The 25,533-nt window shown below is 48.0% G+C and overlaps 1 protein-coding gene across 3 annotated transcripts in view; it reads left to right on the forward strand.

Moving 5' to 3' along the window:
* The window catches only part of fgf13a (fibroblast growth factor 13a), a 94,868-nt gene that overhangs the window by 65,300 nt on the left and 4,035 nt on the right, over window positions 1–25,533 (forward strand). Inside the window, exons 1-5 of one of the 3 annotated variants that reach the window (XM_048230831.1) lie at window positions 43–1,225; window positions 4,471–4,581; window positions 6,239–6,251; window positions 10,195–10,285; window positions 24,931–25,129. In XM_048230831.1, coding sequence (XP_048086788.1) covers window positions 1,033–1,225; window positions 4,471–4,581; window positions 6,239–6,251; window positions 10,195–10,285; window positions 24,931–25,129 — 607 coding nt within the window. In that variant the 5' untranslated portion in view covers window positions 43–1,032. Of the gene's footprint in view, window positions 1–42; window positions 1,226–4,470; window positions 4,604–6,238; window positions 6,252–10,194; window positions 10,286–24,930; window positions 25,130–25,533 lie in introns of those variants that run through there. The other 2 variants (XM_048230832.1, XM_048230833.1) reach the window with 2 other exon arrangements.

The following is a 25,533-nucleotide window of genomic DNA, read 5'->3' on the forward strand; positions in this document are numbered from 1 at the left end:
TACCCCAGGTGTAAAACTTGTATGCGTTTGTGGGACACACAAATCCACGTTACATGGTATACACTGTTTTTTTTTTTAGATAGCTACAGGCAGTTTTAATTTCTCACAAGAGTGGCCACGGCAACATAATAAAGAGGTAGAGTTGTTACACGAGGGGTGCGCTGCCGCTGACGGAGTCTCCAGATGACGTTATTTTAGTCCTGTATCTCCGTCCGTCTGCCCCTCGCGGTATTCCTCTGAGCGGGAGGCAACACAGAACACAGTGCAGAACGCTTCTCTGCCTCATTGTACAGGATAGCGCATTTTATATGAAGCCCCCTACTCTGTGCTGTGACGTGACAGCCGAAGAGAGGCAATCAAAACATGTAATCAGTCGTTCCTCAGTATCCAGTATATCCAGTCTAGCTTTCGCTTCTTCTGTTATGGGCATCTAGGGGAAGCATTAACTAATGGCACGCTCAAAAATCACGCGACGATGGATGTGCTCTGTCGTTATTTGCTAACAGGTGTTTCTACTCGCTGCGCACGAGGAGTCCTCCGGTGTCACCTGCATCTCTGTTGACTTTTGCGTGAACCTTGGGTTTTTGTGGGATAGTGCAAAACGTTTTCAGCGTTCGGAAGATTGTATCATTAGTTGCGATGCTCTGATAATGGCATAGAGTTCACGGGAGACCGATGCCTCCCGCTGCAGTGGTTCTGCTGCATGCACACTCCTTAACATGTATCTTATGTTTTTTGAAGAAATCTGCTTGATCGGATAGTGATGCAGCATTTTCAACATGCTCTCAGTAAAGATGGCATTCTAAGCGAGAACTTATAAGAAACATTTGAACTCTTTGATTTCACATAACGTCTGTTTTAAGAATCTGTCTCGTGGTTTTGGAGGTAACAATGACTGCATTGTGCACTTGAGTGCTGAAATGGATGTCGAGGGTGCGTAAAAGCACGATTTTTGAGCAAAACACCACTCTGTTTGTGGGGCGACGCGCAGCGTAAACTGGAAGTTTTCTTTGGATCACCGACAAACTGGCTATGGCTGCTGCGATCGCCAGCTCCTTAATTCGGCAAAAGAGGCAGGCGAGGGAGCGAGAGAAGTCCAACGCATGTCGCTGTGTGAACAGTCCGAGTAAAGGGACCAAAGGGACGTGCGAGAAGCCCAGCAGGCTAAGCGTCTTCTCCCGGGTCAAACTCTTCGGCTCCAAGAAGAGGAGACGAAGACGACCAGGTGTGCTTATGATAACGTTACGTTCATGTTGTCACATCTTATTTCCATTTCACATGTTTAGTGTTATTGTTGGCATCTCTGCACCCGTGCACTGCAAACAGATATATGCACTACTTTGTCTCTCTACTTTAAGTTACATTCTGTGAAGTTGAAACCTTGACGCCTTTTCATAATGCATAATACACTACATAACACTTAAGCTATTCATTAATAAGCTGAAACATTCATGTGAGTGTCTAAATCTTCAGTTAATCTATTCAAGTTTTCAGAAAAAAGTACAAGCCACACAAACAGCATACCTGTCGTGCATAACAACTCAAGTGATGCTTAAGCTAAAACTAGTGCTGTGTAGTTATGTCCACCTCCTCTTTCGCCTAATCCCAGGGGCAATGCGAAGACAATTGAAAGCCAGCTAAGCAGCTTTTGTGTGGGAGAGGACTCTCCATCAGTTTTTATCTTTGTGTTTATATTCACTGCACTGTGAATTACTGTTCCTTCCCTCTACCATGCTCACCATTGCCTGAATTCTGGTACCTCTGGCCAGCCTTTGAGAGGCTAATGTTTAATTTGATATTTCTTTGGCTATTGTAGTTTCACATTGCAGATCCACTGGTGTAGTAATTCACTTGAGGTCTGTGGAAAGGGCATAGGATAGCTGATTTGCATTAGGGTCTCCTTAAACAATGAAAAACAATGAAAGATTATCTGACCCCTCAAAATAGCTTTCTGACCCACTGGAGCACACACACACACACACACACACACACACACACACAGTGCATGACGAGAAGGAGTGGAAGAGGAAAGCTGAGACATTGGGGGTTCACAGAACTTCCTTGTGTCTGGTGTGTGTGTGTGTTTGTGTGTGTGTGTGTGTGTTTGTCTGCTTATATGTGACTGTGATGACCTCCCACAAATCGATCAGTTTCGTATGAGAACCTCAACACTCTGCTTTTACGTAACTTCTCATCTTCCACACCACATCCTCTCCTCTCCGTATCATTCCTTCTGTCTCCATCTCTCTCCCACTCCCATCTCCGTCACACTCTCTTTTGCAGCTCTGTAAGGAGGAGGCATTTGCCCAGCCCCTGTGATTTCAGATGCGGGGTTGCCCCCTCAGATGCGTGTGTGTGTGTGTGTGTGTGTGTGTGTGTGTGTGTGTGTGTGTGTGAGAATTGTGAGATGGCCGTGCCCATGGTCCCCAATAGCAGTGTCGGAGTGACTCCAGGCAGGCGGGGACTTTGGGAGGAGTGCTTATGTAACGCACGGGCTCGGCCTCGCGCCGGGAGACTTTCTCCAGTGTGATGCGAGCCCGAGAGCTGGTGCTGCGGAGACGGCTCTCTCTTCCTGTCTTCACACTCTCACACTTTCACCCAGTCCTCACACTCGAAAGAGAGACAGAGAGAGAGCGAGTGAGTGAGAGCAAGGGAAAGAGTGAGTCATTTTGTGTGTGAATGTATGTGAGAGAGAGTGAGAGAGTGTATGTGTGTCTGGTAGAAAGAAAGAACACATGAGAGAGAGAGAGAGAGAGAGAGAGATAAATCCTCAACATTAGCCTCTTCGTCTCATTTCTATTGTCTTCACTTATCAGTTCACAAAGCACTCTCCCATTTTCTCTGAAGTCACCTTTAATATAACTCATAGTTACTCCTGTAGTCCAATACCTCAGCACATCAGCCTGAGTGTAACTGGTCTCAACAGCTATAATAGTTTGTGATAGCAGTCTTTTAAAGATTTAGACGCTTGATAATACAATGCACTTCTCTGCCAACGCTGTTGGATTGGTTGCAGAAAGCTTTCTCCTGTTTCTCATCCTCAATGCATCATGTTAAGCGTCCACCCACTTTGCAGATCTTCATGTGAGCAACAGCAATCGAAGCACAAAACCAAGCAGTTTGAAAAAAGGTCGTCTACTTCCTGGGCACTTCAACGAAGGTTGGAAGCAGCCAGGTATCAGTGTGCAGAAAACAGTCGAGGCCTGCCAATTGGCAAGGCAACCTTTTGTGAGGGGAGTGTGAAAAGGCACAAGTGAAAGGCAGGGGAGATGAGAGGAGGAGATGAAAGCTTCTGTCGGCCAGACCAAAGGAGAAGCGATGTGGTGGTGGGGACAGAGGCTGGACGGAGCGGCCGGCGTACCTGCACAGACACAGATGGGGTGGAACGTGTCTCGCAGACTTCTCGCAGGCAAAATAAATCCTAGAAGCAGAGTCATTTAGTCTTGATGTTCGACCATATGGGCTTGCCGTAGGCTCGTTGCTGTTACAAAGCCAGTCAGGCTTGCTTGCATTTGTCATAATTAGCACTGTTAGGCTGTTTCATTTGGGTTCCAGTAATGGGCCTGGCTGCGGCACACAATTTTCACTTTTCTTCTCTTTGATGAGGCGTATTGCAGTACTTGTTTACCATATTCCAGAACATGTACATTGCAGGCACATACAGTATATGCAGCAGCAGTGGAGTAAACATCCGTGCCTCTTTGGGACCAGTTCTGAAGGCCGGGTAGAGACTAGCAAACAACAAAGAAAAAAAACACTTCAAAGATGGCCTACTGAAAAGAGCAGCACATTAGAGGACTGGACAGAGCTTCCTCATGCAGCCCAGCCAGGAAATGAATGTTGTCAATCACCAGAGCGAGACAGTCTTTGTTATCTGTTAGGCTTGGATGAGAATGAAAAGCAAAGCTGACGTGACAAGATTGTGGAGCAGAATGTAAACAGATAGACTCATCATGGACTTCCTGTAATCAGAGTTTCCTCTTCGGCTGCTTGTTTGGCAACATATTACACAATAGCTTTCAACCGTGTATGTGTCAATATTCCAGGCCATTTGCGTCTCCTTAGAATATGAATGTGAAACGGAAATGAACACTGCTTGTTCAATATTGTCTACCAGTCAGCTGGATCTTCCCTTCATAATGACTTGTATTGATGAATGAAGTATATTCAACGTCATTTCAACAACAGAACCACATTGCATCTATCACTAAGATAACAAACACAAATGTCAAATACATTGCCTATTTTTCCTACTTTTCCTATTCTCATTAAGGAATGGATGTGAGTGTAGATGGGCTGTGTAGAGTTTATGGTCTTTCTCCTGGGGGTGGTGTATGTCTGGTCTGGATATTTATCTGTCTTACCTTTTCTTTCTTCTGTCCCTCCTCCCCCATTCTTTGTCTGTCTCTCTCTCTCTCTCTCTCTCTCTCTCTCTTTCTTTCTCTCTTTCTCTGTCTCCCTCCCTTGTAGAGCCCCAGTTGAAGGGGATCGTCACAAAGCTGTACAGTCGACAGGGCTTCCATCTGCAGCTGCAGGCAGATGGGACCATCGATGGGACGAAAGAGGAGGACAACGGCTACAGTGAGTTCTTCTCTCCACCCCTCTCCCTCAGGCCTTTGCTTTGTAGTGGTGCCACCCAGGAACCAAGGTCCCCCTGTGGGCACTTGTTTCATGACAGCCTGTAGGTGCTGCTTTGTTATGTGAGCCAAGCTGTTCTCTGGCTTTGCAGGACGTCACTGCAGATCTGTTGAGTTTGTGTAAGAATTGACTTTAGGCCTAGAGGAGATGTTTGGGACCTGGTGTGGCAGCTTAATCAACTTTGATTCGGTTCCTCGCTCTGATCTTGACACCCTTTGGATAATTAGATCTCGCAGTCCAGAGAGTGTCAGGAGAATAATGGCCACGTCGACGATAAGGACATCTCCTTTCTCCTCAGGGGAAGATCAGATAGAGTTTTATCTCATCGTACTTTAGTTTGAGATCACACACACAATTGTGCTCTCTCTCTCTCTCTCTCTCTCTCTCTCACACACACTCACGCACACACACACACACTCACTCACACACACACACACACACACACACACACACACACACACACACACACACGCTTCCTGCCCTTAATCACATTCGAAGGCTCCCTGACCATTAATCTGATGCATAGGCCCTTTTAACTGGCAATTTAACGGCAATCTGCATTGGAGTGCCACCCAACCACTGAGAGCAGCCTCCACATGACTCCTCTGGGCAGCTCCGCTCCAGAGCTGTCTATATGGCTCAGCTCGGCTGAGCGTGGGATGCGGAGCCAAGCTGACCCGAACCATGCCACACACCGCACACCCCACGCTCCATGCCGCTCACCCCACGGCCTACACTCCACACCCCATGCTCCACGCCCCACGCCGCACACCCCATGCCGCTCACCCCACGGCCTACACTCCACACCCCATGCTCCACGCCCCACGCCGCACACCCCATGCTCCACACCGCACGCCCCACGCCGCACACCCCATGCTCCACGCCCCACGCCGCACACCCCATGCTCCACGCCCCACGCCGCACACCCCATGCTCCACACCCCATGCTCCACACCGCACGCCCCACGCCGCACACCCCATGCTCCACGCCGCACACCCCATGCCGCACATTGCACACCCCATGCTCCACACCCCATGCTCCATGCCGCACACCCCACGCCGCACACCGCACACTCCACGCCGCACACCGCACACTCCACGCCGCACACCGCACACTCCACGCCGCACACCGCACACAGCAGCAGTCCGCACCACTCCAGACATCTGCACAGCCATCGCACACTGATAGAATGAACCCCAAACCTATGGCGACAGATTAGTGACTTCAAAGAGAGTTTTTGTATTGTTTGTTTGCTTGGTGCAGTTTCCCCATTTTTTTGTTTTATTGGGAACAATGCACCGACGACATGGAATAAAAACAGTTGTGTCTAAACCCTTGCTGAAGATTTATCTGTGCCTGGTTGAAGTCATTTACCAAACAGCATCAGTAATCAGACATGACTCAGTCTCAGAGCGCACAAGGCGACCTCTCTCAAACACCCGAGACACGGTCTGCTCAGTGCGGTGAGGCTGGCAGGCAGGTGTTTGGTGGCACCCACATGGTGACAGAGCCACAACGCGCCCATGCCTCAGAAGATGCCATGGTACCCGCTGGCCTTGTGATGTAAACACGGCTGAAAAGCGGACGTAAATGATCCCAGCCGTGTTCAATTAGCGGCTTTGCCATGCCCACCTCGGCCAATTATCCGAGCTGTGATGTGCAGGCCTCCGTCCCTGTGAAGGGCAGGGGAGGCTTCCCCAGTGGACAGCTGATCTGGTTCCCTCTCATTCCCCATGGGAGGACTGCTGTATAGTGGTGTGGTGGCTCTCTCTGTCTCTGTCTCTCCCTCTCTCTCTCTCTCTCTCTCTCTCTCCCTCTCTCTCTCTCTCTCTTTTTGTTTATATCTCTCTCTTTTACTCTCTACTCTTGTCCAGTTGCAGCACTGGAAGTTGTGCCTCTTTTTTATGGAGATGAGGTTATGTAAGAGCCGCCTGCCTTTCCCACCAAAACAGTCTCTCTCTTTTTTTTGCTTCTCATGTTTTTTGAAGAGAAATGTAAAATGCTGTTGGTGAAAAAGTGGAAAATGTGATGCTTCTCTCTCACACATTACAAAAATAGCATTGTTAGAAGCTGGCTGCTCTTGTCTCCATGGTGACGGCAGTGCAGTCCTCTTCTCTCAGTGTGTGTGTGTGTGTGTGTGTGTGTGTGTGCATGTGTGTGTGTGTGTATGGGTGTATGTTTTTGTTGGGGGAGAGGGCAAACTCTGATGTTCGCACAAACACACACACACACACACACAAACTCATAGAGATGCCGAATCATTCATTGAGGCTGAGTTTTGTTTACCCAGTCCTCAATAACCCACTCGCCCGTTGCCTAATGTCCTCGATGAGAACAAGTTATGAAGGGGCCGCATTAGAGAGACTGATAAACAGCACACTTCAGACCTCCAAAAGTACATGAAATCAATCTGCTCTCCTCGCGCCTCCACTGCCAACGAGACCCAAGCAGCAATTACCGTTTTGGCGTGCAATTTCCACGCTGTCCTACCTTACCCCGCCTCCACCCCAACCAAAAACTCTGCATCCATATTCATCCATCCTCTTTAAATGAGGCGTTGGTAACAGGAAGTCAGAAAATGAAAATGGGATAATGCTCTTCAGCGTGGCAAATATCAAGCTCAAATATGTGCCTGTCACCACCCCGAGAGCTCCAGAGCGTTCAGAGAATGATTCATTCAGGAGATGTGATGCACGTTAAGTCTGTCTGTGTGCATCAACAATGGCCCAGGCTTGCAGAATAGCACAGCTGCTCTCGCTGTCAAATGAATGTGGAGAGATGTTCAATACAGACGCGTACAGCTTCGTCTTCATGCCTCGTCTGTCTTTGGGGCTGGGAATATATTTGTTTGCCCTTTTTATCTTTTAATTGGTGCTAATTTGTCATTTGATGATATGCAGCAGTGCTTCTGTCTTTAAGTGTGGAAGCCCTAATTAGGCCCTATTTGAGAGAGTTCTGTGGCGGAACTCTACTGGGGCTCGGGCCCGTGTTCCAGATTTCAATGTTTGGGGATCAGATCAGTGTTTCTAGGAATGCATCAATTCTGACTGAAGCACTCAGGCCCATTAGTCTTATGGTCAAGTCATTTGCACAGTGGAATGCATTAGAGTGAGCTATGAGTTTGAGAGAAAGGATAGGGGATCTCAGAGCGTGAGGTTGGTCTCCCGTCTCCACACACATGTGAAGGTGTCAGATACATGACCCCCTCACCCCCACACTCAGGTGCTCCAGAAGGTTGAGGAAATTGAGTTCTGTCTTTCAAATCCCCACCGGCAGAGTACTGGTAATCCCTCTGAAATGAGGTTTACCATTGTGTGTGTGTGTGTGTGTGTGTGCGTGTGTGTGTGTGTGTGTGTGTGTGTGTGTGTGTGTGTGTGTTGCGAGAAGGAGCAAGTTCAGAGTCATTGTGGGGGAGTAAGGGAATTATCTGCTGATATGAGGTGGTGTGTGTGCGTTTGTGTTTGCTGTGGTGTGCGAATGTGACAGAAAGAGACAGAGAGAGAGAGAACAAGTGTGTGTGTTAGTGTGTGTGTGTATGATTGTGATTGTGTGTAATAGGACTTTAGGACGTGTGCAGACAGTTGGAACTCATACTCCACATGCCAAGTCCTCCCATCTCCACCAACTCTCAAATGCCCATTTAATTGGCCACTCACTGCACCTCGGTCCACTCGCGCACTTATCCACTGGGCGAGACTTCTGGAGGGGTTTGGGTGCCAGTAGGGATGGGTGACCCCGGGGGGGAGAGGGGCCGAGGCTCCAGCCTGGTGGGACTCTGTGGATGGGGGACCGCTGCAGAGCTGCAGGGGCCTGCTGAGAATAGAGCAAAGGCCTTGATGTGGGATTAACAGGGCAGCGTAGAGCGGACAGGTTGGGTTGGGCAGGGCTTGGGTTAGGGTGGCATGGTGGGTATTGATGGAGCGGGCAGTGCAACTGCACTGCAGTGGGCACAGGCTTTATTCGCTCCATCCACCCGCCTGCCCCTGTCCCCAGAATGCAATATTAATAAGCACTCTTCTCTTGTTTATGATGAAGGGAGGGAAAAACAGAGAGAAAGTAAACACAGCAGGAGGCCTGCAGTAGGGGTCTAATCAGGGCTTGTAAGCTCACGCTTTCCTCCAGAGAGACAGTGTGTGTGTGTGTGTGTGTGTGTGTGTGTGTGTGTGTGTGTGTGTGTGTGTGTGTGTGTGTGTCAGAAAGAGTCGAGCTCAGGTTCTTTGGTGAGGCACTATGCGTCCACGCTGACCTGCTGAGGAGCCGATTTCATTAAGAGCTTTACAGTTGGTGTTTGGCGTGTCCTCAAACGAGGGTCAGACGCCTTCCAAACAGCGTGAGCTCAAAAAGTTACACTGCCCACTGGTACACACACACACACACACACACACACACACACAGCTGCTTGGTTTGGACTGGGACAAGTTTCAGTACTCAACTGCTGTCTCTGGGTTACATCAGACCACTGAGAGCTACAGTAAAGAGAATGAAGATAATGGGGAACAAGCACAGCAGAACAAATGAGGAAAAGTGTTGCCACCATTTTTACTGCCTCTTTTTTTTTGTGGTCAGAGATCTGCTGTCCGCCTGCTATGACCGATCCTGGTCATCCACATGTGCTGCGCTGGCTCAAGCTTAAGTGAAGCTGGCAAATGTAGGCCAGCCTCTCTCACATGCAGATGGCCACTTTTTCATGCTGCCAACAATGCCAGTGCCCGCATCACCCCGGCTGCCATTGGCCCTGCGGATTAAGCTGGGATGCCTGAGTGGACATGCCAGGCAAGCGATGGCATCGGGGACAATGACGGGCACCAGCATCAGCATGTTTCTCTCACGCGCAGTGAGGCGGCACTGCTGCAGCTTTTGTTTTTTAGGGGGCACTCAGTGTTAAAACAGCCACGTCTCCTCTTCATGCCCAAGGTGTCCCTTTTTGAGGCAGGTAGTGAGCGGCGCTGCCATGTTTTCGCTTGGCAGAGCGTGCCCGTGTGTGTGTGGCGCTGGGCAGAGATTAGCGGGGGTTATTGGGTGCCAGGCGGGGGCGGAGGATAAAGGTGCGAGGGGCTTTGGCAGGTACAGCCGGGCCTCGGCTCAGCGACTCCATTCATTGGGTGAAAGGGCCAGGAGGCGCAGGGAGGTGTGGAGGTGCGGAGGGCTTGTGGGGAGAGGGAGAGAGGGAGTCACTGGCAGACTTGCCTCCTCTCAGACGAGCTCAGTGGGAGAGAGCCGTTGCTCATTACCGGATGGTGGAAGTAGCATCGCCAGACGGAAACTGAATGAAAGGAACTTTCTTATCAAACTGAAGTTTGCCCTTCAATAAACTGTCGAAGTCAAATAACTCCCCCCTCTCTTTTCTTCCCCTCCCTTTTCTTTTCCCCCTCCCTCTCTTTCTCTTTCTCCCCCTCTCTTTCTTCCCCTTCCCCCTTCCTCCCCTCTCTCTCCCCCTCTTTCTTCCCCCTCCCTCTCTTTCCCCCCTCTTTCTTCCCCCCCTCTCTCTTTTCCTTCAATAAACTGTCCCTCTCCCTCTTTCTTCCCCCCCCTCCTCTCCTCCCCTCCCTCATATTCTCATCCCCGCGGGCTGCGGGTGGTGGCCATACAAGGTGTGCAGACCAAGCTGTACCTGGCCATGAACAGTGAGGGCTTCCTGTACACATCAGTAAGTACCTTCTCTTTGATCAGTGTGTGTGTGTGCATGTGCGTGTGTGTGTTTATACATGTGTGTGTGTGAGGTACAGATCGTGAGGAAGAGAGAGTCGTGAGGGAAATGTATGTGTGTGTCGGAGGCAGGGCGATGGCAGTGAGGCGAGTTGGAGAGCTGTACCTGTCTGTGTTTGTGTTGCTGGCGCTCGTCCACCCTGCAGGTGAAGATCACCTCTGTCGGCTACCCCAGACATCTGAGTCCTGGCCATTAAACACTCCATCACACCCCACCGCACCCTCTTCCAGCAGACGGCAGCTGCAATCACTCTCCTCCCTGCCTCCACCTGCCACCAGCCCACCCCCAGCACAGCGCACCACTCCAGCAGCCCATGCTAATAGCATTCATGTTTGCTGACCGGTGCCGATGAATTGTGTTGAGTCGGACTACGGCCACTCGCCTGACCGCCATCGCCTGTCAACCTTTTGATCAAAGGAATGTTTGGCTTTGTGCTCAGGTCATCTCCATAGCTAATGTTGTTTGGGTTGTGACTTGTGACTTTGGGGCCTCATAGTGCACGGCCCCTCAGGTATGCTGAGTTGTCAGATGCACGTGATGGCTTTGAGATGCTTCACATAGTTCTGATCCCGTATCTGGGCTTCACCACGTAGTCACGAATCACCATTCACATTTCATTCCAGAGACTGTCACCATTTGCGCACTTAACTTAAATATTTAAATGAGATGCACTGTGAAAATGATGGACTGAATTTCAAGCAGTGTGATTCCATAAAAAGACAAAGTCAACAAGCCTGGAGACATCCCAGACTTGTTAAAAATGTTTAACTCTGTGAGTCTGTGGTGGCCTTTGTGTGTTTGCGCTGAGCCCCTGCTAGTGGAGGACCATGAAGTGTGTTTACAAGTGGCCTGCACTGGTGGCTCCTGTTGACCGCTGAGTTGCTTTACTTTTTCTTGTTTGCTGACCGGTGCCGCTGTCCTGCCGCGTGAAGCACAGTCGCGTTAGTGGCACAGCGGGCTTTTCCCCTGATGTGCCCTCATGTCTCTGCCACCGCAGGTGGGTGGACTCCCCTGTTCTCTCCTCTCCCCTCCCCCCCTCCCGTGCAGACGTGCACGCCTGACCCTCTGCCCGCCGGTGCGCCCCAGACCAAACATGGCCAGCTCTGCCGCTGGGCCTGGTTACTATGGCGACGCAGGCAGTTGGGAGGAAGCGCAGTATGTGGGCTGAACGGAGCGCTGGGATGGCATGGAGACAGAGAACAGCGCCACATGAAGAACCATCATGGAGACAGAGAACAACGCCACATGAAGAACCATCTTGGAGACATAGAACAGCGCCACATGAAGAACCATCATGGAGACAGAGAACACTGCCACACGAAGAACCATCATGGAGACAGAGAACACTGCCACACGAAAAACCATCATGGAGATAGAGAACAACGCCACATGAAGAACCATCATGGAGACAGAGAACACTGCCACATGAAGAACCATCCCTTCTGCTCTCTACCCATGACCATAGTGGGCACAGGAACGGGGCAGACCTGCCGCCTCAGAACATGGCCATGGCTTAGGGCAGTGGTTTTCAAAGTGGGGGCCGCAAGGGGGTGCCAGGGGGGCCTCAGCAAGTTGGATGGAAAAATAAAAGCAACAAATAAATACATTTGAAAAATACAATGCCATTGTAATAATTTGTCGCATATCTGAATATTATATTTTCCATGATAATAACTGGGAATAATAGTAGAGTGATAGCTTCCATACAGCAGAGAGCCCCAAATGCAATTTTTACACACTATGCTCCATCGCGAAGTGCTTGTGGCTAAAATAATTATTAGGATTAGCTCAATGTATTTTTACATTTGCCGTAGTATTGTCGATGGGTTTAGTAACACATCAAGGGGGTCCTTGGCCAGAACCTAGAGCTAGTGGTATTTGGCCTCTAACTGTGCTCCTCCACTGGCTCCAGATGCAGGTCTTTCCCTCGCCGGTTCTGGCCCTTTTAAACAACCTCCAGTCGAGGAGGATAGCGTACATCAATCCTTCCCACCACCACAGCCTGCATAAACAAGGCTATGCATTTCTGATGTAGTTTTCCATCATTAAAGGAAAAGGCTGGATTTATCAAGCCGCCCAAATCCCGCTGAAATGCCCTGACCCGGCAGCTGGCTCCTCATCTCTGATTAATGGGCCAGGGCATGAATAATTCAGACGCCAAGCCAAATAAAAAATGTCAGAATCCCGCCGCTTGCACTGGGCTCGGCCAGAGAAATACGAGCAGAAATGGAAGTTTGTGGTTTTAATTGTGTGTGTGTGTGTGTGTGTGTGTGTGTGTGTGTGTGTGAGTGTGTGTGTATGTGTTTGTGTGTGTGTGTGTGTGTTTGTGTCGGTGTGTGTGTGTGTGTTTGTGTGTGTGTGTGTGTGTGTGTGTGTGTGTGTGTACCTTTGTGTCCCTGTGTGTGTTCCAGGTGTGTGTGTGTGTGTGCCTATCCCAGGTGTGTGTGTGTGTGTGGTGTGTGTGTGTGTGTGTGTGTGTGTTTGTCTGTGTGTGTTTTTACTCAGTTGTGCTGAGAGGGCACATGCTTGCTTACAGTAAGACACTGGCTGCATCCACAGCCTCTGTGTACAGTATGCGTGTGTTTGTTTTTGTGTGTTGTCTGGGAGGGAAAGACGTGTAGTGTTGAGATCAGTGCAGTCTAAGATCAGTGCAACTATGTGGTTAGAGTTTCCAGTTTATGCTTGCTTTAATGATCTGAGATCAGTGCATCTACAGTATGTGGTTAGAGTTTCCAGTTTATGCTTGCTTTAATGATCTGAGATCAGTGCATCTACAGTATGTGGTTAGAGTTTCCAGTTTATGCTTGCTTTAATGATCTGAGATCAGTGCATCTACAGTATGTGGTTAGAGTTTCCAGTTTATGCTTGCTTTAATGATCTGAGATCACTGCAACTATGTGGTTAGAGTTTCCAGTTTACGCTTGCTTTAATGATATGAGATCCAGGGGCGCAGCTACCCATTTGTTGAGGGGTATGCAACAACAAATTGCCCCCCCCCCCAAAAAAAAAACACAAAACTAAAGTAAAACAAAAGGCCAATAATGTATTACATATTATTATTTTTTAAGAAATTCTGCCGATTTGAACTTGAAGTATTGTTAAATGTCGCATTGTCACTTTAAGAGAGTCTAAACGGTCTAAATGGTTCTCAACGTCCTTTTGCCAGCTGTTGCTCACAAAGGATAAGGCTGATCAAACTCTAGTCTTTGTTTGCGCCACATTGACAGCACAATATTAAGTTATTACAAGGAGTCTTGTTAGGAAATGGAATCATGTAATGAGTTGTTGCTAGTGTGACATTTCTGTTTGCAGTTTGCCATTAAAAGTGCAGTATGAGCATGGTAGCCACCTAGCTATCTGAATGGAATATAGGCTGTTTCAATCGGCATATACTTAGCAAATGCTAGTTAGTCTGGTAACATGAATAGCATGAACATGAAACGTGTGCTTCCAAGCACAGACGTCACACTTTAAATCCTACCTGTTGCTTTTCACCATCCACTTATTTAACTACTGTCACCTTGACATGCCATCTCATTTTCTCCTTTTTTTTCTATTTTAGCCCCGACAGCTTTTTTTGTTTTATCCATCTTTTTCTATAGACTAAAACTCACTACACCACCTGTTCACTCAGCCACGCCTCCCCACTCCCTTCTCTTTCTATGTCAAGCCCCCATGATAGAATTTTATGAGACAGGACGCCTACTCTAGCCTATTAGTCCTCTAAAATGTTATTTAACATTGAGGAAATGCAGAAATTATTTAGAAACGTACAACAGTAGCTACATATAGAATACACCAACAAATATATTATTATTATTATTATTATTATTATTATTATTACCATCGCTTATGCTCTCATGGTTCTGCCTCCTCATATACCGCGATATAGATATACCTATTTCTCTTTTTAGGCCACTGATGAGATCAGTGCATCTATGTGGTTAGAATCTCCAGTTTATGCTTGCTTTAATGTCAGCCACTGCCCTGCACTCCGGTTTGATGATCTCTGCTTTGTGGTCTGTAACAAATGAAGATGTTCTGTGTAGTTGGTAGTTAAAGTGCTTCAAGTCACTCAAAGCTTTAAAGTTTAAGTGCTTCAAGTCATCTGTAGATGTGATAACATGCGTTGCAAATTAAAAGTACCTCCCTACTAAGGCGTAGAGACAAACTCCAACAGCACCTCCCTTCCAAACCCACCTGTCCTGTACACCCTGAATGCAATATATACTGTAATTGGTATGTCCTAAAGTTGTTTTATTTGCATTGCAACGAGGTGCAGCCTTGTGTTGGTAGAATAGATGTGATAGGCCACCTGCCTCACTGAGGCAGAAAATGAGACAATGCAAATAACAATGAGCTTTGCCTCGATGACTTCCATATGCACACAGATACATGTTGTTTCACATTACCGTGTCCTGTGTTAACCTCCCGCCCCACTGGTCTTAACAATGTCAGCCCTGCTCATATTAATTAAACAGGGAGATTCGCTTGGTTTATTCGATAACATCACCTCACTGGCGCCCGGGGCTCTGCACAGAGAGTATTGTGTTGCCGTGCGGCGTGATGCGGCACGTTGCCGACGAGGCTTGCAGTGTTAAAATGAGAGATCAGAGAGCAGGTGGCGTCCCTCAGGTGTTGGTGTGTGTGGGCAACAACGGTAAACAATGGCAGAGGCTGACGACCAGAACACCTGATGCTCTCAAGGCTTGTCCACATTAATGGGTTCATACGATCATACGTTCATAAGTTATATCCATCATTTTTCTCTCTCTGCCCACCCCCCCCCCTCTCACTGAAACACACAGACACACAGACACACACACACACACAAATAATCTCTTTCTGTATATTGCACTCCGTGTTCATCATTTCCCCAGACACTGTTTTCCTCTACAGCCTTTTCACTGCTGGAGTGATTTAGAGTTTCTCTCCTCATGTGTGTTGCATGTCATTTGGCAGCTTGCTGAAATCATCACTTCTTGTGTTGTGTTAACCGTTCATGTATGACGCTGTGAAGGGAAGAGAGAAAAATCCCAGCACACACACACACACACACACACACACACACACACACACACACATACATACACACACACACACACACACACATACACATACAGTGCTCAGTAATTACCTGCTGCGAGTCGGCCAGGTGGAAATGGCGAGAGGCAGGCAGGCGGGCGGTGCTGTCTCTGTCTCTGTCTGTTGTGTAACTGTTTGATTGCTTTAGTTTGCACACTGCAGCCTTTAAACACGGCCATCAAAGCTCTCCGTCATCTCTAGAGCCAGCTGACTGACAGAGCAGAGAGAATGGGGCTTTCTATTCCAGCGCAGTGTGTGTGTGTGTGTGTGTGTGTGTGTGAGAGTGCACCCGTGTCCGCTGGTAACAACTGCAGCCTGATCTCTGTAGAGCGCTGCTGCTATGATTCACTGCTGCTATGGGGTTCACACGGCACTTCCAGCCAATGGCAGCGGCTCCTTCGCAGGGAGATTCCCAATCAATGACAGGGAGGGGGCCGGTGACGCAGCACAGACTCAGGCACTGAGAGACGGTGTGGGCTGGCTTTCTCTCCTGCTGGAGCTTGTGTGAGTGAGTAAGTGAGTGTGCGTGTGTGTGTGTGTGTGTGTGTGTGTGTGAGCGAGAGAAAGAAAGAGAGAGAGAGAGTTGACTTTAATTCCAATGCCTCACTGCCAGCATGTTGTATTGTGGAGAGAGCTGAAAGAGAGGCCATGACCCTTTCTCTGCCTCGGCGTCTGACTGACGTTTCCCTTAATTTCCGCATTTAATTGAAATTGTCACAAGCAGCACACAGTAAAGGTCAAGTGTGGCTGATTCATCGAGACTGGGTCCACTGAAGAATAGCCCCGGTCAGTGAAGCCACGGAGTGCTTTACTGGCCTGTTGCTGGAGCCAGTTAGGGCCAGTTGTGTAATTTAGATGCACAATGTTTGTCTGGATGAAGAATGAATGTAATTTCAGAGTTAAGATGGTAAACTTTGAATACTGGGTTTTGCCTAAATGGTGTAATTTTTTAAATGTGTTGCTACTGCATACATATTTATGGATATTAGTAGATAAGGTTGTAAAATACAGATGCACATTGCAAGTGAACGTTCCACTTGCTTTAGATGGACTCTGCTTGCAGGTTTGTTTCTCTCTTTCAGTAAGTGTGTGTGTGTGTGTGTGTGTGTGTGTGGCGCGTGTGTGTGAAGAGGCTGGAGTATTGTGTGTGAGTGAGATAGATAGAGGAGGGTGTACGTGTGTGGGTGAGTCAGAGTCAGAGCGCAGTGGAGGAAATGTGTTCATCCGTCAGTGTGACAGTGTGTGGGAGAGTGGGAATCAATTAAACATGTATTATCTCCTCCTCTCCTCTTCTTCTCCTCTCCTCTTCTTCTTCTCTTCTCTCCTCTCCTCTCTCACTTCTGTCCCTCGGTCTTGTGCCGGGGTGGGTCACCTCCTGCCATGTCTGTGTCTCCACAGCAGTGCAAGGACGTTGGGATGGACATTTTGTGTCTCCATTTTGTGCGACTGTTAAAAGAAATGGAGACTAATTAGAAGCAAGCAGTGCCTGGGTTTTAACAGAGAACTACAGGAAAGAAAACAGATGTAAAGTTATATAAATATTTTTTCAACTTGAAACCCATCTGTATTTTTAGAAGGTTTTATTTTAAGTCACTTGCACCAAAGGTAGCACATTTGAAGCATGTGTCTGTCTGTACTTTACAGCACATGTGGGTATCACAGTCACTGCCGAGCTGAACCGCCTGATCAAAATACTGTTCATAGTCTTTTCTCCTCTGAGTGGCTTGGCTTGCTTATAAAGGCATTTATGATGTTCCGTCCGAGGTGCCTTTGATGTGTGATAATTAATTTAGCAGCAGGTCAGCGGAGGGATTTATCAGAGACGTCAGGGTTCCGGATTACCTCCGAGGAGTGGACGTTGCCTTCGCTGTGTGTGCGTGTGTGTGCTCTGGATTTCAGAGCCCTTGGTTGAGGACACACACCCCATACTGCATGTGTAGAACACACACCCCATATTGCATGTGTAGGACTGAAGGATGAGATTGAGGACTGTATTATTGGTTAGCACTCATGCTTACCAACATACTGCTTGCACATTAGACTTTAAGTGCAAAGCTTTGAGTCACTACAGCTAGAGACGACCACAGACATGTGAAATCATGTCATGTTTGTGCAGATGTTTCTCATTATGAATGAATATAATATAATATTATGTGATGGGTGTGCTTGGGTATGTGTATGTGAGTATAAGTTAAAATGAAAACAAAGCCAGAGAGAGATGATTGGGATGTGTTTGGCCCTGTGTGCCATGGCAGAGCAGGGGAGGACACAGGGAGTAAGACTAGCTGACTGGCTCAGAGGGGGAAGACGGGTTGTGCCACAGTTTAAATCCACATGGCAAGAGAAAGAAAACAAATGGTCTTTGTAAAGCGCTGTTTATTGCAGGATAAGGCGAGCTATTCATAATCCACCGTCGCTTCTCTCAGAAATGGATGGCATATTGAACCCAGCATTAAGTACACATTTGTGCTGGGGTTTTTTATGCGCTCTCCCAAATTGACTCGGCATGCGGTTTCATCGTGATGTTATTGGCGTAATTGATGTCATGTCGGTGAGCAGCTCGGCATTGGGTTTGGAAAGGGTTGACAGCTTTCATTTTGCAGCGTCTCCACTAAGAAATAATTGTGCAGTATCTCTCTGTGGTAATCAGAGGTATCTTGCCACCAACTCACATTTTGCATCATGCGAGGTGCTTGATGGGGCTTAATTATGTGCTCTGGGATTTGTATGGAAGGGTCTGGGGAACAAAAAAGGCAATACAAGTTTTTGACTCGTTTCAATTATGGATGATGTATTTTTTGTAAATGGCTTTGTTGAGGCTTTTTTTGTATGAATTTGGCATTAAATAAGTGTTGTTCTTTTGGGATTTAGGACAAAAACAGACAGACACACACACACACACACACACACACACGTGTGATGATTAGGCAGCTGAGATTGAGGGCTTACATGTGGCGTGACAAGGTGGTCAGTGAGATAGAGATGGCGCCACAGAGAGGAATTTCATAAGGAGAGCTAATGTAGCCTCAGCCAGCAATACAGGCAAGCTTTTAACTTCTCCTGCACACAGAGAGAGAGAGAGAGATGATAAAGGATGGACTGTAATAAGATAGAGGGATGGTAGATGTGGGGGAGGGGTGGCGAGGGGAAGAGAGTAGGGAAATGGAGGAGGGGAGATAGATTGAGGGGCAAAATGAGGGAGTTGTGGAAGAGATGTGAGCATCTGAATATATTTACAAGAGATAAAGGAAGGAAATAGAGAGCAGGCATTGTTCTAAACCAGAAATAAAAATGGTGTGTGTGTGTGTGTGTGTAGAAAGACAAAGAAGGAGATGGAGGGAGGATTGTATAAATTATTATTTGTAGAAAGGAGTCAAATGAGGGAGATGAGCTAAAAGGAAAAACAAAGAAACAGAGCCACACAGGCAGGCTGAGAGAGAGAGAGAAAGAGAGAGAGAGAGAGAGAGGGAGAGAAAGATGCTAAAGAGCTCTAGATCAATACAACACATTTTCATGGCCAATCTTGCTTTCACTTCATGACCCCCTCCTCTTCCAAACATATACACCCACACAACTCAACTCCATACCCCCAACACACACACGTACAGGCACACACATGTATATGCACATACTGTATAATAAGTATATGACATATGGACACACACTCTCACTACTCACATAAAGACACACTGTAACATACACACACAACATAATTAGCATAGCACATTGTGCTCTGTATGTGAGATCAGTCGTCCGGCAGGGATACCCTGTGGGGGAAGGGAAGCTCACTGGCGAAGGGGGAGGAAGAATGGGCTGTGGGTGCAGTGTGTGTGTGTGTTTGTGTGTGTGTGGGGGGGGGTGTTGTGGGATCTCCCCTGTCACTAGAAAAGAAATAAAGAACACATGGTGGGGCTCTCGCAACGTGACTGCAGCTGCCAATCAAGGACATGATCTAGGGAGAGAGATAAAGGACAGAAAACTAGAGAATGGAGAGAGAAAAGAAGAGGGTGCACAAGAGAGAATAATGAGAGAAGGAAAGAGAGTGGGGGTGGCGAGGAGGAGAGAGGAGTCCAGCAGACTGTGATGGGCAGTCCCTATAGCGCACGTGTGTTTGCATGACATACTCCGTGTTTACCCCACACTGCCCAAGCTGCCCGATTACGCCAATTAGCCTCTCGTCATCAAAATGCTGGTTTCCACGGTAACCACACTGCCGAACAGCAATAGAAGAAGTGCCCCAGCGGTTGCTCTGGATGTCATTTTCGCGATGGCGTGTGGCTGATGGAGCAGAACCCCCTCCAACACTGCATTTTGAAACTCGCTGGGCTGCGAGCTGCAGAGGACGCCTGTGCTGCTGGACTAGGGGAGTGAGATCAGGGCTGTTAAATGCCATTTAAATGCATCTTAATGGGATCATTTAAAGTCCATTTGCTGGGATGCGCTGCCAGCGACTGTGCCAAGAGCCAGAACTCCGTCCACGTCGAGCGCAACGTTTTTTCTGCCTTTCGGTCGTTTCTCATATTTATTCCGCTCGCTCGCTTTTAAAGAATCCTGCTCCTTTGGCCTCTTGTGCATGGCAGGCGTTCACTGGGCGTTTGGCTTGGGCTTGTAGCCGTGAGGAGATGGCTGGGACAGTTGAAAAGGCTCTTTACTCTGCGTCCGATTCAGTCATCTTTTCTCTCACATGTCATTGTGTGAAGGAGACCAAACATCAGGCGTGAGACTGGACTGGTGGCCAGGTTGGCATGGTTGGCAGGGTTGGCAGGGTTGCCTTGGCCTGACAAAGCCCCTGCTCTGTCCTCAGGGCAGAACTGAAGTTTCTGTACAAAATTAAATCAAATCAAATGCATTTACTAAATCATTTACTAGATCAGAACAGTACTGCAGAACAGTAAATTCAAGTTGTGGAGTAGGCTTTCTTTAATTCTCTCTCCCTCACGCTCCCATCCCCTGACTTGAGCAAGTTTCATTTCCATCAGTGTGTCCTACCTTATGTTCCCTCCCCCACCAAGCCTCTCTACAGTGCGTCTGATCCCCGTAAGCTTATTAATTGAGGTGAGAGTGGCCCTGGAGCTCCACGGCCCAGCAGCCTGTCATCTGGCTCTCTCAGGTGGAGGCAGCGAGGCAGAAGCCTGCCAGCGTGATTAATACGGCCCAGCTATATTAGCTCTCGCCAGGGCGGGCTGTGGTCACCTAAGACGGGAGTCTGGTGTTGATGAATGCCCAGAGTCGCTCCATTCCTTTCCCGGCTCCCTCACGGCTCCGCGCGGTTAGACAGATGCCTGGGCGTGGTCTTACGAGAGGCCCTGATGTATTGACACAGCACAGAGCCGCGGCCGTATTCATGTCTCTTCGAGCACTTTAACACCGATTGACAGACTGCTGGCCTCAGATCAGTATGATGAAGTAACAGAGAGGCAGGTGAAGTTAAAAGAACTCTCGGCAGGGTTTTAATTTATCAGTCCACTCATGAGATGAATTACATGCAGCAGACAACACTGATGAAGTGTGGCACAGACAGTGATACGTTAATGTACTGTTGATTTAATGCTTACAGTTTGGGTTATTTCTGTGCGTAGAGTTATGGGGTGAGGCAAAGCACTGGAAATGTATGCATTTAGCATCGTTAAGCAATATTTAAGTCCCACAGTGTATTGTGATGAAGGGTGGGAGTTCAAAGTTTTGTTGCCAAATCTATTATATCGCTTCGTACTTTCAAGCAAGTGCTGGATAGGAATAAGCAATGGTTGATTTGGTGCTGGTGAGGTGGTAGTATGAAGTTCTGTTACTGCATTAATCTTTCTCTGTTGTGGAGAAATGTGTCTGTGTTGGTGGGTGTGGGGTCTTGCCCCTCTGAGAATGCAGCTCATTGTTCATGTTGTTTTTCACCTTTGGGTAGCTATCAGTGGCCACAAATCATATCCCAGTTTCTACCCCTAACCCTTGGCTATGGGGCATATGGGGCTAACCCACCCCCAATACCCTCTCTACCCACCTGGTTTCACATACAATCTCAACCCTTAACTGTTTATTATTTGTCCTGTATAGTTGATGGTAGTTGAAATGCGAATTATGTGTTAGATGATTAAAGTTAAACACAATACTTTAGTTAACAATAACAAACAAGAGCAAACAAGAGACTTGGGAAACCCAAAGCACAGTAAATGACCACATACTGTTCACCAGCCCAGTGTAACATGCATTATAAGGCCCACCCGCACAGCCTTGCAGGTAACTTTGCAGTCCATCTGATTGTTGTGATTAAGATTAATTGTCCTTTTACGAGACACCATTTAATTTGATTCCCTTTAGAAGCAGCAAAGTTGTTTTGCCGGGTCCTCGTGTATCCATTTGTGTTCCAATCGACTCTAATCGCCCACAGTGGACAGAGTTACGTAAGGGCGGTGCCGGGAGGCGAGACGCGCCGCTAATCTGCTTAAGTGGCGAGGACGCCCTGATTGGCCGCCTGTGAGGCACAGGGAGATACGCATAGGCTCTGTCTCGGACCGTCCACTCCTGGGCAGCGGTGTGGTCGTGTGGGTGGGAGTGGGAGAGAGAGAGAGAGAGAGAGAGAGAGAGAGAGAGAGAGAGAGAGAGAGAGACAAAGCTTCGGGGTGTTTCTTCACAATTATACTCCTGGTTGCCAAAGGCTGTGTCTGTGATTGATCTTGGTGGCATTTGAAACGAGTGGCTTGCAGGAGGGAAAGTGATGGACGGCAGTGATGACCACTCGGCTCTGTGTAGGTGTTGGGTTGTGCTGCTTTGTGACTGCACCTCACATCCTTGACAGTGCGCTGCCCTTCCATGTCTAATCTCCTTCTCAGTCCTGCTCTTTATGGTGACGTTCGGCCATGAGCCAACAGATTATCCCTAAGGAGGTGCAGTTGTCACAGGCAATGTGTGACATGACAAGTGTTGCAGACACTGTGTGTGTGTGTGTGTGAGAGAGAGAGAGAGAGAGAGAGAAAAGAGAGAGAGAGAGAGAAAGAGAGAGCGAAGTCATAGGGATGAGCCAAGGCTTTGAGTTGAATGCATAAGCATCCTCCATTCTGGATTAGTGCCAGAATTGCCAGCTATCAGACAGACTATCTGTGATGCATGCAGAGCTGCCTGAGACCTGCTCTGTCATCGTGCACAGACAGACACTGAGCTCCACACCTGACGACACCAACAGACATCAAGCTGAAGTGCCTTTTCCCAGAAGCGTTGTTGAACAACTACCAAAGTTACATAAAATGTCATTTTTTCTCTCTGTGTGAGATCCCAATGTAGTTGTTCAACAGCGGGTTTGGGACATGCAGTCCTGGACACTGTACAATTGTGAAGATTTGCAAAATATCTGTTGTCCCCTTGGAAACCTTGGTACAAATATATTGTCTGTTGCTGGGACTATTGTTTGTTTGTTTTTATGCTAGCATGAAGAAATGGATTGGTATTGTTTCAGTCATCTGCTGGTCCCAACGGGCTTGCCCTAATTTGGTTCATGAGCATGTGTTGATAAATCCGTTCATGATTTGTTGTTGCTTATGTCCGAGCGTACTGATGAGATTGACCCAGCAGTCGCCGCACTGGTCTCATCTCTGTGTGCATGGCAACGGCGCTAGTAGACATGAGCTCACATCTGAATGAAGTCTCTTCCCAAAAAAACACTGACCAAGAAGAAAACTTTTCCGAGGGGCCATTTCCAACAGCGGTCATTGAGGGTCAGTGTTTCTGCGATTAACCAACGTCTGTCTGTTTCGTTAGCGGCCTGTTCAGCCTGCCGGTGTTTGTATCATTTTCACTTGAAAGCGCAGTGCTTTGTCCACGTCCACTCAAAGGGGACAAAGCCTGACCATGCTCAGATGTCTCTCCTCCCAGTGGCTCTTAACCAAGTGAAGGCTCTCTCTCTCTCTCTCTTTCTTTCTCTCTCTCTCTTTCTCTCTCTCTCTCTCTCTCTCCTTTTATTGCCTGGATGAATTCAGAACTGGATGAATGGCTCTACGGCGAAAAGCAGAGATGAGGGATGGCTTAGAGACAATTAGCAGCCATTGCGCACTCACAAAAAAAAGACAGGATTGATGGCGCTACATTATTGGGCATCCGCGCCGGCTTGCCGAGATTGGCTCCCCCTACAAACACACTCACACACACACACACACACACTCACACACACACACACACACACACTCTCAAACACTCGGCGAGGCCTCCACAAAAGGGAACCGATGGTCAATCAGTGGTGAATGCAGCTCGAGACGAGAGGGCCTCCTTCTTAATGAGCGGAATGAGCTGTTTACGCCGCATTCACATGCGGGCGGGCGAGCGGACGGCGCCAGTACAGTAAATGAGGCGAGGCATGAGAGACCGGACCTTTGTGTCCCATCACACTCTCCAGTGCGTCAATAGCGCTTTAGGGCTAATGATCTCACTCCGGGCACCACACAAGAGCAGGAGCTCACACAAAGGAGAGAAAGGGGGCCCAGAGAGGAAAGACACTGGCGCAGGACATTAGCGTGTGTGCAAACACCGCACAAACAGGACAACACACGCAGAACGCATAGAGGAAGGCGGCGGGGGGTTGGTCATGTTCTTCAGAACAGGCTCTCTTCAGGAACCAACTGTGTCAAGCACTACTGGAACTGCAGAAATGTGTTTTTAATCAAATCTCTCTTTAATACCGACAATTTGAGCTGCCTGACAGATGTTGAATTTGAGAATACAGACAATTTGAGCTGCCTGACAGATGTTCTGCATTCTTGTTAGTAGCATCTCAAATCTTGAAATTAGACTTGATGAGTGTAATTGCTCTAGTCACAATCTTGTGGTTGTGTTGCATGTGGACAGACACAGAGTTTGGCTCTGTCATTGTGTTTCATCTGTGGTGTTAGTAATTTATAGCCTTCTGTATCACTGACATGCACGACTAAATCATCCATTCAGACATAATCACTTTTGTCTTTGTTTAAAGCATGATAAAGAACCCTAGCCTGCGCAAACCCAGACGAACATGTTAGCAAATTTGGATTTGCTCTGCAGGTCTGTCTGGAGACCCCGTCACATTGAAGCCGAATTCCAAATCACCAAAAACCCAGAAGCCAACACAACTGATTATTCAGCATGGGGCGGGATTTATATGATGACAGACAATAGGAGTACACTTAGCAGCGCTGCTGGCGTCAGTGTTTTACAACATGGTGTATTTTATTTGGAATTGAGTAAACAACTGCATTTAATACTTTGTTTATAAGAGATATACTGTACGTTTGCTATACTTCCAAAAAGACCCATTCTCCCCATCTCAGTTGAGATTTGAGAAGTGCTCTGGCGTAAAGGGGCATTTCTTTCAAGGTAAAAGAAGCCACTTCTGAGACTGGTATCTCCAATCATACTAACCAAGCACTTCCTCTGTCCTCTCGCCCCCCCACCTTTCCATTCCTTTTTCCTCCTTTCCTGTCCTCCTTTGTTCCCCACTCTCTCTCTCTCTCTCTCTCTCTCTCTCTCTCTCTCTCTCTCTCTAGGAACACTTCACTCCTGAGTGCAAGTTCAAGGAGTCTGTGTTTGAGAACTACTACGTGACGTACTCCTCTATGATCTACCGACAGCAGCAGTCAGGCCGGGGCTGGTACCTCGGCCTGAACAAGGAGGGCGAGATCATGAAAGGAAACCACGTGAAGAAGAATAAACCCGCCGCCCACTTCCTCCCCAAGCCTTTGAAAGGTCAGTTCTGCCACCGTGATCTTCCTATGACCGCTGCCTGACCCCTGCCAGACCTGCCAGGCAAAGAGAAGCTCTGTCTAGGTGCCACACTTATTGAACATGATTTGGCTGCCATTGGAACACAAACTGTGTAATTAATGGAAGGTTGTACTATTATTATCAACCATGAACCAGGGCTATTAGTTATTAACAAGCGTAGCTATTAACTAGTTAAACTAGTTATTATGTAGCTAAGAAACAAGGCCAGATTAGTCTGGTCGTGTGGGGGTGGGGGTGTCTTCTCCACTACTGTAGTCCATGGGGCTGTGAGTAGGCGACTGGGCCGTATTGAGTGCCTCAACCGGCTCTTCATCTTCCGCCGGCGCGGGCCGACAGTTAAAAGCATTGTCTCTGGCAGGGCCTGA

Source organism: Alosa alosa, chromosome 21, assembly GCF_017589495.1.
Source record: "Alosa alosa isolate M-15738 ecotype Scorff River chromosome 21, AALO_Geno_1.1, whole genome shotgun sequence".
NCBI classification, from domain to species: Eukaryota; Metazoa; Chordata; class Actinopteri; order Clupeiformes; family Clupeidae; genus Alosa; species Alosa alosa.